We start from the raw sequence: 15258 nt of genomic DNA on the forward strand, positions 1-15258 counted from the left end.
ATGTGATACTGTTTTCACTCCTCTCCCGATTTTACTGCCCATTCCTTTTCCTGATGCTCTCCCGTTGTCTGTACCTGGATTGGAGGAATCCTCACACTTCTCTTTCTTGCGAGGGAGAGAGCAATGCCCTTTTCATAGTAAGCGCATTCGTTGATGAAGAAAGGATACAGAGGTTCATGCCCTTTGTACCTCAGTGTTTCTCCTGAGAAGGCCTGGAACAGGGGGTCACCTGGGTGGAGGAGGCAGAAATCTTGGTCCTGGGAAGGAACAGGGTGAATTTAATATCTTGCTGAAATCCAATTTGCAGTAGCCAACAGCTTTACAGAAAAGTCAAGTTTCTCTCTCTCTCTGGCATGCAATTCATATCATATCTCAAGTGACTATAAAGAAGTCAGGGATTAAGATAATGTTTTAAGTTTGGGTATTACTACAGCCTTCAATTTGAGCAATTGTAATATGTTATTGTGATGAGTAGGAACGAAAGCCAAAGGAATAAAAAGGTGTTAACTTCACTCAACTCAAATAATTTCCTCACGTACTTTGAACCTATTGATAGTCTATCATGGGTTAAATATACCACATTTCTTCCATTGAAATCGGTGTTAAACTTTTGAAGAAACTGATAAACTGTATATCTATCAGTTCATCAGTGACAGCTTTAATTACAATGGCATTGTAAACACTGCAGGCATAACGTGATTCTGGATGTAGGTGGGTCGCTCGATTTAAGGCTGTTAGTCAGTCTGTAATGGAATGAAAACCAACTGCTGTCATTCCGTGTGTCAATGTTGTCCTGTCAAAATTGGCAGTGATCACATAAAAAAAATCTCAGCAACCCATTCTAGCAAGTAAGCTTGATGACCCACACAAATGCTATTCATAACACACCTGTAGCTCAGGATGAACGGCTGCTGTGATGCTATGAGTCTCACAGGATCGTGGGTAGTCAACATTCTTAACCAGGGTGTAGACCTCCACCCATCCTCCTTCAAAGAGATGACCTCAAAAATATACACGGAACAATTATAATAAGTTTGAAGGAAGTAAAATCTTCCCGGAATAATTACGTTTAAGGGCCAAACAAAGACATGAAAGAAGCCAGAGATATTCCAGGAAGATAGGCGTGTTTCTGTGATAGTGTTGAGAATGGCATTACTTCTGAATCTGCTTGGTGTAAAAGGTCAGAACCTGAACTGACGGCAGTTGCTGCCCACTTGTTTTTGTGGGATTTGACAGTTGTAAAACTTATTGTTTGTAAAAAAAAGTTGTAAAAAATGTAGTACCTGAGTTGAAGGAATGGACCCAATCCAACATGTGCTGCACACCAGCTTTCATGGCTGTGTAGATGTCTGACCTCACCACACCGTGGGGCTGAGGACCGATCTCCATTGCTGGAGAAAATGCACATCACCCAACAAATAATCAGAACATATATACAGATTAAGGTGTTACTGGCAAAAACGAAAATGTATAAAACTAAATTTGAACTTACCAAAGCCATGTTTGCCTACTGAGTCAAGGGAATATGCCTCGTTGGGGGACAAATCTAAATGGATGTACCTCACTGGAATATCTGGCATCTGCTTCTGAAAATGGAAAACATTTGAGATCCCTAACATCACTCAAGTCAGAACCCAGTGCTGTAATACATGTTAGTGTATTCAAATCCATGTTTTTGGTGTTTGCGCTTACTTGTAAATATCGGAGTATGTGCAGACAGATCCAGTCACAGTCAGAGTATGCAATGAGACACAGGCCCATGTTGGCAGTGGTGTTGTGCAGGTCGCATACGAGATCCACCGCTTCAGGACAACCTTTGGGACCCAGCATGTGATTCAGTTCCTGGGACCTGATGATCTCATAAGGAGCAACTTCTGGTCCAGGCTCACTAGGGAACAAAAGAATGAATGTCTATTTGTCATTAGCATCAACACCCGTAAGAAGGATCATTACTACAGCCTTACTTGAGGGTGGCCTGCATGAAGCAGCGGTTCAGGTCGGTCTCGATGTATCTGCAACACTGCTTGATGGCACGTGGATTCGACAGCACCTTCAGCACTGACACAGACTCCCCCTCCTTCTCATTCTGGTTTGCTTTCTTCATTTTCAGCAGCTCCCTCACCAAGTACACCCCAGACAGCTCGTTCCCATGGGTGCCACCACACAAGGCGACCCGAGACAACCTTGGCATATGCACCACCTCATCCACCTCCATCTGACTGGGAGCAGGCAGGGATCAGTGCAACTGGTTTATGTACTTTTCATGCTTTTGGATAGATTTCTCTATCCTACCTAAGTGTGATGCTTCCAATTTCTTAAACATCCTTTAACACTATCAATAACAGATACTGTATAAATGCAGACTTAAAAAGTCATCATGCAAAATCTCTGATGTCATGCTTCGAAGGGTATCAGTTACTGATGTTACTGGGTACAATGCAGACAGTGATGGCAGCGCTGCAACACAAAGCAGATATATCGTTTTGTGAAATCTTACCTTGGTTTTCCGAGAACTAAGGGCCAATTCTGCCTTTCAGCTAAACCCTGTAAAAGATGGAAAAGTCTTGCCGTTTGGGAGGAAGAAATTGTAAATTGAAGGCAGATATCTGGAGATTAAAAGATATGTCATCATTCATCTCACCCCATTTACCCTGCGCGTTGTCTTCCTCTGCCGGATGTTTCAGCCTCTCCCAACCTCTAATGCAGTTTCACTGATTCAGCACTCCCATCCCTCCCTCTGTGCAAGCGGTCGCCTGGTTGCGGTTATGCAAACTCTCATCGTCTCAACAACCCCTTTGTCCACTGCGCGGTACTTTTAGCGGGCAGGGTGTGTCCCACCACTGTGTAGTGCGCCGCATCCTTTGCTTCCTTTGGCAAGAACAGCTCAGGTCAGCCAAAACATAAAGCCCCTCCTCGTTTTCCACAACTCCCAGAGTGCAGTCCCCCCCACCCCACCCCCACGCTCCATGTATAGGACGGTAACTTCCAGTCTGCCTTTTAGACAACTGGTGTAAAAATAAAAATGCTGGCCTGACACAGCAGGAGAGGTGGACACAGTGGAGCGAAAGACGACTGACAGCTTAAATACAGGCAAACAGCAGATCTAATTTAGACCAAAAAACTTAAATATCTTAGTCCTTACAACAGCATATAGAACTGACAAACAAGAAAGCATCAGGCATAGAAACAATTGTTTTTTTTATTATTTCTTCATTGTAATCCATCCAAGAGACCTGATTTAACAAGCAAACTCGTGATTAATTAATAAATAAAAGCAGTGGGAATATTAGGAAATCAAAGGACAGTATGAAAAGCAACTTGTTTGACATAACAGCATTTGTTTATTACAGATTTTGTTTCCTTTGTTAATACAAAATACCGAACAATGTCAAGTCCCTTTCATATAATACGTTTCAGGAAGTCCCTTCTTGTGAAAATGAAGACATTCCTCTTCTGATAATACGAGGAAACAAAATACGAGAAAAATAACTACATTACAGTTATCAATACTATGATTCTCTATACATTTATAAAATCAGAATTATTTGCACTTCTTTAAATTCTTTATTCTTCATTATTAAGTACACTTACAAACAAAATTATGAAAAGCACAGTACATCCCACATTTTTGGTGTGAAAAAATAATCATGTATGCATCGACTTCTGAGGATTTAAATAAACTGTGTGTGTGTGTGCATGTGTGTGTGTGCCGTTTGTTATTTTGACCTCTAGATTCATTTTTTCTCACTTTCCACACTGGCATCCTTTTGTCTTCACATCACAATATCACACCACATATTAAATCCCGCACAAAAACATCGACTGACTTTTAGAATCGCGTCAGCTACGTAAATTAACGTCGCTATAAGGTGAAAACACGTCTTTCATTTATTGTTCATTAAAACTGTGCTAGCTCACATGTGACAATTTACCAAGTATTGTGTGTTTTTACATTGACATGATTTAAAAACAGTTGGGAGCAGTTTATTGTTACTAAGGCAAACATGTCCAGGACTTCCTGCCACTTGTCGTTGGCAGACAATATTTCAAGATTTTCATTTTACTGTTTTTCATCAAACAAAAATGTTCAAACTAAAAAAATCTCCTTTGAGGGGGCACATGTTTTCATTAAACACATTAAACTGCATCATGGCAGTTAAGGGATGGAAGAGCCGAAACGCAGCCATTCACAATCACACTAGAACCTTCACTTCATTACATTAAGACACAAAATCAATGAGATAAACAAGAAAACCTCGCTAACTCCTTGAAGGCCACCATTCGACATTTTGATGAAGTTATTTGAAGCCATTTTAATTCCTAAGCACATAGGGCCGTGGATGACACTATGAACACTACATTATCTCACAGGGTGCTATTAGCACGCAACAGTGGAGGAGATATGTCACGTGAACCTCTGCTGCTTTTGATCCACTACAGAGTCGGAAGAGAGATGAAGATGCAGACAAAAGGGAACAAGCTACATGATATAAGGAAGCACTGCCCATTTCATTTCCTCCTTCTCATCCTTAGTCAAAGCAGAACTGTGCTGGCTTCAACGGCTTCCAGAAAGCAAAGCCTCAACCATCTCGTTCATTCCAATCCTTTTCGGCTATGTCACAGCGGTAAGACTGCTACTAAGACTACGGGCAAGGAGTTGAGAATCAAAGAGAGAGGCCAGAGGCCAGAGGGAAAAACAATGTCCTGTCAGTGGCTCAGACAGTAGTCACTGTCCGGGAGATCTCTTAGAACAGAGAGCTGCTGGAGGGATACCACCATCGGCTAGGAACTGGCAGGCCTTGGCAGTTGCCATCCACCAGTGGGCTTCAATGGACAAGTCTCTTTGGGGCACTTTCCCGTCACTGCCAAGGTCAAAATATGTCTGGGCAGTCGTCCCAGCTACCATGATCCTTGGCATCCCAATAGCCGCCCTTATAGATATGAACCTGCTCACCTGTGATCTGATCCTCACAGCGCTCGAACCAAAGTGCGTTGTAGTTGTCATGTGGTACACCTGATGGGAAAACAGGGAACATTATCAAAACATGATTAAAAAAACTAAATCTAGGAGGAGGAGCGCATAGACCATAGAGCATACTGTAAACTGAAGGACAAAAAGGGAAGTACTTGCTTTTGAGAGAGGAGTCTGTAAAAGAGTCCTCATCGACAGCTTTTGGAAAAGAAAATGGGATCACAGAGACTTTTACCTGTTAGTTCCATTTTTCCAAGCAAGACAGAGAGGAAAAGGAATTGGGTACAATAAAGATTAAACTTTCACTCTCACCATCTTCTGATTGGCTTGTGGTTCGCTGGCTGGCAGCTTCCCTCTCCCTCTCGCGCCGGACGATGCGCTGCTTCTCCTCCAGCCGCTGCTTCTCAGCGTTGGCCTCTTCCCACCGACCGTCTTCCATCAGCCGCTGGTCGGGCCGGCGCCTGCTGTCAGTGGGTGCGACGCCCTCCTCGGCCTCATTAAGGCTTAGGGCCAAGGCAGTGAAATAGTACATGGTCTCTGCCCCTTCACTGCGGACAACCAGGGACAAAGAGCAGCCGCCACTCACAACTTTGGATTCATTTCTGCTCTTAAAGCTTATACTGCTAAAAGTTAATGATGACAATATTTTCTGGCTTATCTACCAAAGGGTGCTTGGTGGATACAGCTGTGCAAAACAGTACTCACAGCAGAGGATTCCTCCTCCAGACCTCTCGGGCTTTGAGGGTTTGGTAGACCGTCTTCTGCTTGCCCTCGACACCATTCTCCCCCCCTCGGCTGCTCTGCATCACCCTGGAGAATTCCATCTTCTCATCCCATGTTCCAGACAGCACATAGTGGGCCTTGCCGTCCTTGTCCATCACCACGCCCGTCACCTGAAGGGAAGAGCGAGAGGAATAAGCGGGTGGAAGTGCTACAAGGGAGGTAATGGCCATTGAAAATATCTACAACCTTCCTGGCCACATCTCTGGAGAAGTAGCTGTAAGGGGCAAACTTCAAGTGGCACCGGTCCCCAGTGGTGTGGTTTACTACATCTATTTCACCGGACTGGCACAGGAAAGAAAAAGACACATTTCAATTTCCTCTCAATGCCACTTGCTGCTGTGTATCTGGGGTAATAGTGTCAAGTCTCACCTGATCGATCCAAAGTTTTCCTACAATGATATTGTGGACAGTGGTGGTCACTTTTTTCCATGTGTAATGATTGTTGCCCTTTTCAAAGATTGCATGAATTGTGCCTGCAAAGAAGAAACAATGTTGCTATCCAATCAGGTCATTTCAGACCATCAATCAAACTCTGAGATCTTTAAAATGCAAAGTAGGGACCAGATCTCCAGCATCTCTTACCTAACGGCATGATGGAAAGGTATTTTCCTCTGAATTTGCTAGCGACAGTGATTTCTTGCCTCAGGGTCCAGCCTCGATCTGAAATGACATGATGCGCAGCTGCGGGAGGGTGGTGACTCACCTGGGGAGAGATAAGTTCATTTTCCACTTTATAATCAAACATGAATTCCTTACACCAGTCTATTTAAATTGGTGTGCAATCCTCACAACTGCCAAATCGATGAATCTATTGCTACCAATTGTTAATTTGATCCAACAACCCACATTGAAGCCTAACTGACCTTTCTCAACCCCCCATAGTACATAAGGTTGTTATGGTCACAATGAAAGTGGAAATGGCCTTTTCACATTTTCTGTGCTACAGAATGCCCCATGTAAGTCATAAAATGTCCAGTTTCCTTGCTAATATCCTGATATCAAACTTGTGAATGACATCAAAATAAGGAAGCAAGACGCTATGGAAATGCTGTGTCAGAGATTTTAACAAGACATCCTTCCCTTGTTTGCTTTCACTTTGTTGTTGTGACCTCTCACCTGCTCACAGAGGGAGCGGTAGCCACTCTCTCTCCGGCGGTCGAGTTCGTACGTCTCCCCGAGCAGAGGGTTGAAGGGCTTTCCTGTGCGGTGGACTGTGGTCGAGTAGGAGGAGACGGAGAAGGCTGCCACATAGCACATTTGCTCAAGGGAACTCTGGCACTTGCCTGCCTTGTCGAGTAATTCGTGGTACTCAAGGTCCTCAGACAACCTCTGCAGCATGGAAATTGGCTCATTGAAGTTCACCTTTTCAGAAAAAAGGATATATTGGTCAGATGAAAAAAAAAGAGCTCAGAACCATTGATGTTGATCTAAAATCATATTGATTGTGGTTTTCCATTTTAGAATGATATCATGCGCAACGTGGGTAGTTTGTTAAACTGGATGCATATGTTGTTGTAACCACAGACACACATGAAAGCTGAACACAGCATGCAGAAGGCTTTACTCGCATGGCCTCAATGAACTTCCTGTCAGTCAGACTGAATGTTGGGTAATCTCTGCAGAAATACTGACAGGCATCGGGATCTTGGACAGCTCTTTGCCAATGCAATTCTTCATGATACTCCACAAGTTGAGAGAGTAGTTGGGCTTGTCTGGGATCCGAGTCCGTCGCTTCTTCAGGGGCAACACTTCCTGAGAGGGGGATTCCTGGTTGATCGCTAGGGGCTCCTCAGTGAGCTACGGGTCACCAGCAGCAGAAATCACGAGTGTCAGTAATGTAACATCAAAGCTATTGAAACTGATTAAGCTTACGTAATAGTTTCAAGTCATGCTTATTAAGATGTTCATCAAAATTTACAACCTCACTAGTACCTTTCAAATTGACAAAGGGGTTGAGGTAAGAAAACTGAATCTATCCAACAATAATCTCTGTAGTGTTTATAGAGCGGAAGCCAGAATAAGACCTACCGACTGATCGTCAGAACACATTTCACTGTTGAACCCGCTGATGTTACTACTGGACCTTCTGTTAAATGGATTTGGAGCACAAAGAACGTCAGTCACAGAGAGCAATCTTGACAGTTGTTACAGGTAACAACAATAACAAAGGCGGACCTGACTAATACAGGAACAAAAGGGCAGCAATCCAAAAACTAAAATAAGTCACATGCAAAGCCACCGCCCTGTCTGACTTGAACATGCTTCAAATACATAAACATACAACAAAAAAAACACTGATGTCTGGCTGGAACGAGGTAAACAGTAAAGCTTACTATTCCTCTGTTCAGACTGCACATGCATAGATCACGTGTGGAACTCACTTGTGGAACTGGGGGTCTGCGGGTACAGTGATAAACTCGGGGGCCTCTTCCATGGCATCAAAGAACTCATTGTCATCATCCTCATCGCTTGCTTCACCCTTTCCTGGCCCAGCAGTACCTGTGCAAAAGCACACTCAGTGTAGGTAAATGTTTCCAGGATACTACTGTGAGCCTTGATAATATTGAACTTTAAAGAGTAAAACAATATATTTCTTTAGGAGTTAAGCTCCTACCCTTACTGTCAACGGCAGCGTTGGACTGCGCAGCTCCTCTGAATGCTCTTTCGAGATGATTGTGCTGCTTGGCCAGTTGCTCCAACGTCTCCTCCAGCCTCACCCGCTGCTCTCGCTCTGCTTGCAGCGCCTTCTGCCACCGCTTACTGTGGGCCTGGGCTAGCGTAAGGAAGTCTCGGCATGCCTGAAGAAGCAAAATATCAGATTGACACACTCAGAACCAAACCCTTTTAAACTAAATCATTTGACCCAGTCTAAGTGGTTTTCATTCAACAAGGCAGCTATGAATATACTGAAGGAGAGGGCGAGACTTACATTAATCATGGCATTGGAGGTGATACGAAACAATGTGGCCCTCTCTGCCACCTGACGAATCTTATCCCCAGCTTCCCCAGTCAGACGCAAACTGTCCAGCTCAGACAAAGACCTGAAATGTATCGTTTATGTAGGACATGAGACACAAATCAAATAAAACATGAAATCTAAAGCGCAAGTGCAAGTGCATAAAAAAGCACTACTTGCTTTCAGAATTAGGTCCTTGGCATAGTTCACTAAAGCAACAATTTCAAATGAACCACACAGTAAATTCATAATTTAACATACTCTGCTTTGACTGTAATGGGGAAGGAATTATTGCTGGGTGCCTTTCATGTGGACTCATGATCAGTAGCGCTTAGACAAGTTTGACGTATGTGCTGCTCACTTCAAAGATCAGATTTTTCTCACTGGATGATTCTTTATGCGCTGGTCTTTAACTTAGGCAAATAGTCAATCACAGAGGTTTAGTCACTGATTTATGGCCCCAAAAGACGATGTAATATGTGTGCTCTGCAGATCCAGAGTAACCAAATCACAACTACAAACACATAGGTATGTCATAACGGATCTTAAAAAAAACAAAAAAAAAACATAGTGACTTCTTCTGTACTGGAAATACGTTCATGAGACTTTCCAAAAATAGCCGTGGGAAATACACAATATAAAAACAACAAACACCATCTGTTGACATTGGCAACATGACTGGAACACTTCTTAAACACTATCGAGCTGGAACACCACACCTAGAGGTTGCATGAGAAGCCCAAAAATATTTTGCTATGACTCGAACAATCAATCAAAACATTCCTTCTCTCCGTCAGGTACATAATTGAGGTGAATGCACGTCACACCAGAGAACAGACATGAAGTTGTCACGAGACCTCTATTATAAGGTTATAAACTTTCCTTCTCTCCGTCAGGTACATAATTGAGGTGAATGCACGTCACACCAGAGAACAGACATGAAGTTGTCACGAGACCTCTATTATAAGGACCTCTATTATAAGGGGGAAATTCGTAATGTATCTCAAAATGGGTGTGTGGAGAGATAGAACCTATAGACATACTAAGGTGATGCAAAAAGAGAAGACAGGCTCACCTCTGGAGGGCAGAGCCATGCTTTGAGATCAGGTCATTGCATGTGCTCAGATCCTCCACTTTGCTCCCCAGTGTTCTGAGGGCCGACTGGACTTCTGAATTCTGTGCACCGCCACCTTGTCCAGGTGGCACAGTGGGAGAGGATGGAGAGAAGTCATCCCCAGAATCATCTGTTAACAATCAAAGTAGAGCAGAAGAGACCAAACCTTGAGACGGTTTCACAAAAGGACACTTTTACAATATTTTTGAATATTTTAAATAAGATCAGGAACACTGAACCCTTGTCTTCTCTCAACACAGGGTTTTACCTGACTCGGCCTGCATGCGAGCTGCCTTTGCTTTGGCCAGTTCCAATGCAGTGATCCATCGCTGACGTTCCACTTCACAGCTGGCTTTCAGGTGGTAGGTTTGTGCTCCGCCATTGGAGATGACAAAGTTGCATGCATCATCCACAGTGATAGTTGCTGTGGCCAGGTTGATTGTGCCTCTGCAGGTGTGACCCATCTCTGCCTGGGTCCTAATAATGAGAGGCATCATATTACATCAATGGGGAAAAACTGATATGTAAAAATAAGACAATTATCCGCTTCAGTATGAATTTCAATCAACAATCTTAAGGGGATCAGGAGTGAAAGTAAATTAGGCTATGGTTAAAATTGTCTGTAATAAACATGTATTAACAGCAGATTAAGATGGGGATTTCTCTAGGAGCGTGACTCCGGCCATACGTCCGATTTTATCTGTGTTTCACAAGATAGCATACCTGTAGTATGACAATAACCCATTACTGAGGACAAACCACCTCCGCTGATAACCCTTGATGTAATTAGTCCACTTGAACACCCATCCTTTGTATGTGTCACCAGCAGGGGTTGGAGTGGGGGTCTTGGGCTCCGACATCACAGCCCCCAAATCAACGTATCTATTTCAAGAACCTTTGAGAAAATATATTGTAGTTCTTAGGTTTAACATTTACTTTCACTTCAAGACATCACTAAGAATCACTCAGTGCTTGCTGTTGGTTTGTCAGGGTGGTGTGTCAGGTCAAAGGTTACAAGGTAACATAGTCATACGTTTAATAGAAGCCCAAACTACATGAGAAAAAAGGGAACTCATGGTTGCATTTGAACACATTTTGATTTGGTCTCGTTAACATTAAAAAAAACAAGCAAAACCTAATGTGTCACAAGTATTAAATTAAAATACGCGACTCATTTTGTTGAAGAAATTACCATTCCTCCAATCATTAATTCAAAGAAAACTCAAAAGTGAAGTAGAAATGGGTAAGTCTAAGCTAGCAAACGTTAGCTCCAGTTATGCTAGGTGGAAGTCATGAACACACATTCTTATCCAAAGTGTAAAATGTCAATGACCTTCGCTCGCATTTGTGCTAAAGTGAACCAAAGCTAACTGGGGAGAGTACAATTCAGCTTACCGGTAGATATTTGCATATGTACTTTCGACGCGTAAACACGACACACCGCTGAACACTCGTTAGCATGCTAGCTAGTGGCCAACTCGTCGATTTGCTGTGTTTACCTTGACGTGTCCGTAATGTGAGACGAGGAAAGCAGACACCCGGGGGAAGTCGCAGCTAACTCGGACACCCATATGCTACGGTGGATAGCTTTGGGGGCTAGGTGGCTAACTGACAACCACGGCTCCGCTGGTGCTGGAGAACAGTAAAAACCCAACAATGTCGAACACGACAGTCGTATAACTATCGATGACAGTAACAGGGAGTTGTCTTTAATTCAGTTTCCCAGCAGCCTAGTGTTTATTGAATATTATACAGCTGCGTACCACGACAGAAAATTCTAAAGCTAACTAGCTACATCTAACTAGCCTATGGATAGCTGACTGTTACACCCGGTGCAACAGTATTCCATCTCGTGTGGGAACTGGGAAGAGGTAGAAATTTACATAGTTCCTCCACAGGCTGTACCCCCCACTATCGAATGATCAAATTGCCTTCTCAATCAGTTTTAGGTGGAGATAACTTTACTGATGTGAAATGTATGATAATAAAAAAAAATGTACAGACGAACTAGATTAATAATAATAAAGTTAAATCATTTTAATTTTATAACACTGGTTCTGATTATTTTATTTTATTCTAAGTTCACAAGGGTTGAACTTCGATCAACCATTAGTCGACCATTAGTCTAAAGTGCATTATCTACCAACGTATAAATGTCACGTCAACGTTGTAACTTTTAGTTTTTGTGACGCATTCTTGTTAACCTGTAGTAGTTTTGGAGTCAGGACACTGGGAATCAGCAGTTTTTTTGCTGTTTTGCCTCTAACTAAGCTAGGATTTAGTCTGGAAAATCAAACCAAAATGTGTCAAATGTTTTTTGGAAAAACATCCGACTACATATACCGAATTGATACACAAGAAAAGGTTTGATTTTATATTAAAATAAGATTGAATTAATCTTGCACATTTTGAACGCGTCAATTAAACATTAAGTTTAAGTATATTGATTAAGTATAATCAAGACAAGTTTAAGTTTGTTCTATAAGACTTTGATTTACATACAACAAGCTAGTTTTGATAGTTGGTGTGTAATTATGTTATGTAAATCTGTTCCTATTACGAATAAAAGATCTATTTGACACAACTTGAAGATGTGCCATGTCAAAACAAAAACGCATGAAACTTTTAAAAAGACGACTCCGGTGGGACTCGAACCCACAACCTTTGAATTACTACGTAAGACCTAGAAGTCCAATGCGCTATCCATTGCGCCACGGAGCCACCTGTTGCATTGCCATGCGCGTTGTCGTTATTTAGAATGCACTTTACTATACAATTTTACACACGTTTCAGTCTGTCTTTGGGGGAAGAAGGGAAAGGGAGGGCGAAGAAGAAAAGGGAAGAAAAAAGAGAGAAAAGAGGAGAAATTAATTTCTCCTGACTCTAACCCTCATCACCAAAACTTTACATGTTGATTTGGATCACAAATAATTTAAGAACAACGTAGCTGTGTATTTCTATTCTTAGGGGGGAAGAAAGGGGAAGAAGACCTGTTGACCCTGAGGTTTCCGGTTCGATTCCCGCCCTTGGCGTAAGTTGAGTCGTTCATTATTTACTGAGAGGTTCTTTTTTTATTCTTGGAAATCACATAATTAGCTTCGAAATTATTAATTATTAATACTATATCAACGATGTGAATAATTCTCTAGTGAATGTCAATGTTTAAATATAATTTCATATATTTAGCAGCAGTTTTGGGGAATAGAGAATTGCATATAATTAAACTAGTATTTTGACAACATTTTCAGTAGCTTGCAGGCATATCCACATCATTCATATTCATCATCTTTCATTGGTTCATACAGTAAACGTTATTGTTGCAATTTTTGTGCAGTTAACCACTGAAACCATTTCAGGAAACAAATTGAAAGGAATGACCTTTAATTTATGACAATAATAAATATGACAATAACAGCAAACATAAAGGAAGAACTAAACCTATTTACAACACATGTATTTAGAAATAAGTGTCCAGTGTCCATGCATCTGGGAGGGGAGGGGGCAGAAGAGGTGTCAGTTGTCAGGCTGGGACCTCAGCTTCCTCTGGTCCTGCACAGGGATGGTCATCTCCCCCAGAATGAAGGTGCAGCCCCGGCAGTGGCATGCTGAAGTCCTCCAGACTCATCCTAGAAGACAACAACAAAGAAGAATGAGTTAACTGCATAAAAGAAAGCTGTACAAAAGATGACTTAGAATACCAATAAATAGATGTAGCTTTACTCACAGAGGCAACTGCCAGGCAGGTCTTAATAGCAGAGTGGAGCGAGGCTCGTGGTCCTCATGGAGGAAGGAGCAGGCATGAGGCATTTCTCAATCTGAAATGATCAGAATCAGTATTTAGCCATGGAGTCACTCAGTGAACAGTCCTTTGTCTGACTGATATTATCTGCACCATTGTATTGTCCAAGTTAACTGCATAGTAATGACTGTATTAAGTAAATAATGTTGATGCTTACCTTCTGATAGAGATCCTGCCACTTCCACTGCTTTGGCTTTTGGGCTTCTGGTGCTCTGAGGTTTAGTGCTCATCTAAAGATAACATGGTGATAGCAATAGTTACAACAATGTATCACAGCATAAACATCATGTGCATATACAAGGATACAGTAATACAGTACTGTACAAGAGGCAAACTACACTCATAACATGCTTTATTAACAGCTGTCATCTATCTAGATAGCATAGTGTATATTTACATTAAAACTGTAGGTACTTTAAGCAAACCCGCCATAGCTCTTGTCAACAAGTAAACAGTGAATGCGAACATGCATATAACAACACTGTGTGACACCACAGCACAGAAACACGCTATATGTAACGTTATCAATATGAATAATAATTTGTCAAGTAGTATAATCATGATGAGTTACAGTTACTGCCAGATTAATGTCGAGACGTCACGGCTAATTTAGCAAACTACCGTAACTACGATTACCTGAGCCGATCATTTCACCACTACTTACTTTAATTGCAGCGAATACTAAGTAAAAGAGGACGACAAAAACAAAAATATTTTACGATTATCTACTTTTGTAGCGTTCTGACGTAGTTCTGTAACTCCTTCGTAGCGTCGCTTCCATGTTTAGCAACGAAAATGAAGCGCCGCGACGCGATTGGCTGTCACGGGGCAACGGCGCCGCGAGGCTATTGGCTGATAGGCGGGAAAGCTCCGATCCCCGCGCGATTGGCCGACGCTTCAATCTCGACTAGGCAGCCATAGGCCGACGGTTCAATGTAGAATGACTAGCGCGTAACAGCGATAGGGTGCCGAGAGCAAGACTGTCCTGAGCCAGGCATTGTTCAATACGGGCAGTGAACTGACATGAAACCTAATATAGTTACTAGATATAGTAAGTTATAGTAAGATATAGTAAGCAAAAGGTCTGTTTTAGAGACACGGCCTCCGGCTAGTCTTATTTGTCTCGCTAGATGGCGCCAAAAGACCTACATAAGCATAGCGCCAGGCGCCACAGCGTCAAGTGCGGAATAGTAAAATATTCTAACTATACCTAATTTCTAAACATACTTAGGCCAAACGTGCACTTCTGGGTTCAGAGATGAATAATAACCACAGAAGTCAAAATGCAATCATTACAGGAGGAATTCATTGCAATATAACATCATGAGTGTACATTTATTGCGGCATCATTTGTGGAGCTAACAATTTGTTTTCATCAAAAACTGACAGATATGCTCTATTTTGAAATAAAACCTCCGAATCATTTCTATTGACTCAGGGCAGGGCAAAGATAGTGTAAATGCAAGCTAGTGTAGCTTCATTTCTGCTAACTTCCGTCTTTGCCTCTTTGGTCATGTTGTCACACTTTAAGTCCAAAGGTCTGTCAAAGCGCTACCCAGGTATATGTACTCGTCTGATTCTTTTTAAACGTTTGAAAGTTGCCGATAATCGACTCATTCATTATTTTAACCGCC

General features: G+C 42.2%; 2 protein-coding genes, 1 long non-coding RNA gene and 1 other non-coding gene across 7 annotated transcripts; all 4 read right to left on the reverse strand.

The window, feature by feature from the left end:
* Positions 1-14: 14 nt before the first annotated feature.
* On the reverse strand, positions 15-2228 carry LOC143009059 (N-acyl-aromatic-L-amino acid amidohydrolase (carboxylate-forming) B-like). Its single transcript, XM_076161063.1, has 6 exons — positions 1965-2228; positions 1693-1888; positions 1493-1586; positions 1284-1391; positions 889-1001; positions 15-257 (listed from the first exon to the last, which is right to left on the reverse strand). Exons 1-6 carry the CDS (start codon positions 2213-2215, stop codon positions 15-17), a joined length of 1005 nt encoding a protein of 334 aa, XP_076017178.1. The 5' UTR covers positions 2216-2228.
* Positions 2229-3318: 1090 nt separating this feature from the next.
* On the reverse strand, positions 3319-11683 carry LOC143008244 (oxysterol-binding protein 1-like). 4 transcript variants are annotated; one of them, XM_076159923.1, is made up of 17 exons: positions 11325-11683; positions 10549-10720; positions 10094-10302; positions 9787-9955; positions 8685-8796; positions 8370-8553; positions 8137-8254; positions 7784-7841; positions 7388-7552; positions 6872-7117; positions 6338-6458; positions 6125-6228; positions 5942-6037; positions 5678-5865; positions 5285-5520; positions 5132-5170; positions 3319-5014 (listed from the first exon to the last, which is right to left on the reverse strand). In XM_076159923.1, the coding sequence occupies exons 2-17, from the start codon at positions 10683-10685 to the stop codon at positions 4872-4874; spliced, it is 2325 nt and encodes a 774-aa protein (XP_076016038.1). In that variant the 5' UTR covers positions 10686-10720; positions 11325-11683; the 3' UTR covers positions 3319-4871. The 4 variants fall into 4 exon arrangements, with proteins under 4 accessions (XP_076016038.1, XP_076016047.1, XP_076016029.1 ...); XM_076159932.1 differs by having other exon boundaries at positions 8376-8553; positions 11221-11682; XM_076159914.1 differs by having other exon boundaries at positions 11221-11682.
* Positions 11684-12459: 776 nt separating this feature from the next.
* trnar-ucu (transfer RNA arginine (anticodon UCU)) lies at positions 12460-12546 on the reverse strand. The gene is given in 2 exon segments: positions 12460-12495; positions 12510-12546. It is a non-coding gene; the product is annotated as a tRNA-Arg (tRNA).
* A 456-nt stretch (positions 12547-13002) lies between these two features.
* On the reverse strand, positions 13003-14414 carry LOC143008924 (uncharacterized). Its single transcript, XR_012964635.1, has 4 exons — positions 14289-14414; positions 13782-13854; positions 13550-13640; positions 13003-13451 (listed from the first exon to the last, which is right to left on the reverse strand). It is a non-coding gene; the product is annotated as an uncharacterized LOC143008924 (long non-coding RNA).
* Positions 14415-15258: the final 844 nt, after the last annotated feature.

The sequence above is a fragment of the Genypterus blacodes genome, unplaced genomic scaffold (assembly GCF_046128005.1).
Source record: "Genypterus blacodes isolate CSIRO-AG114 ecotype Tasmania unplaced genomic scaffold, CSIRO-AGI_Gbla_v1 ptg000011l_1, whole genome shotgun sequence".
NCBI classification, from domain to species: domain Eukaryota; kingdom Metazoa; phylum Chordata; class Actinopteri; order Ophidiiformes; family Ophidiidae; genus Genypterus; species Genypterus blacodes.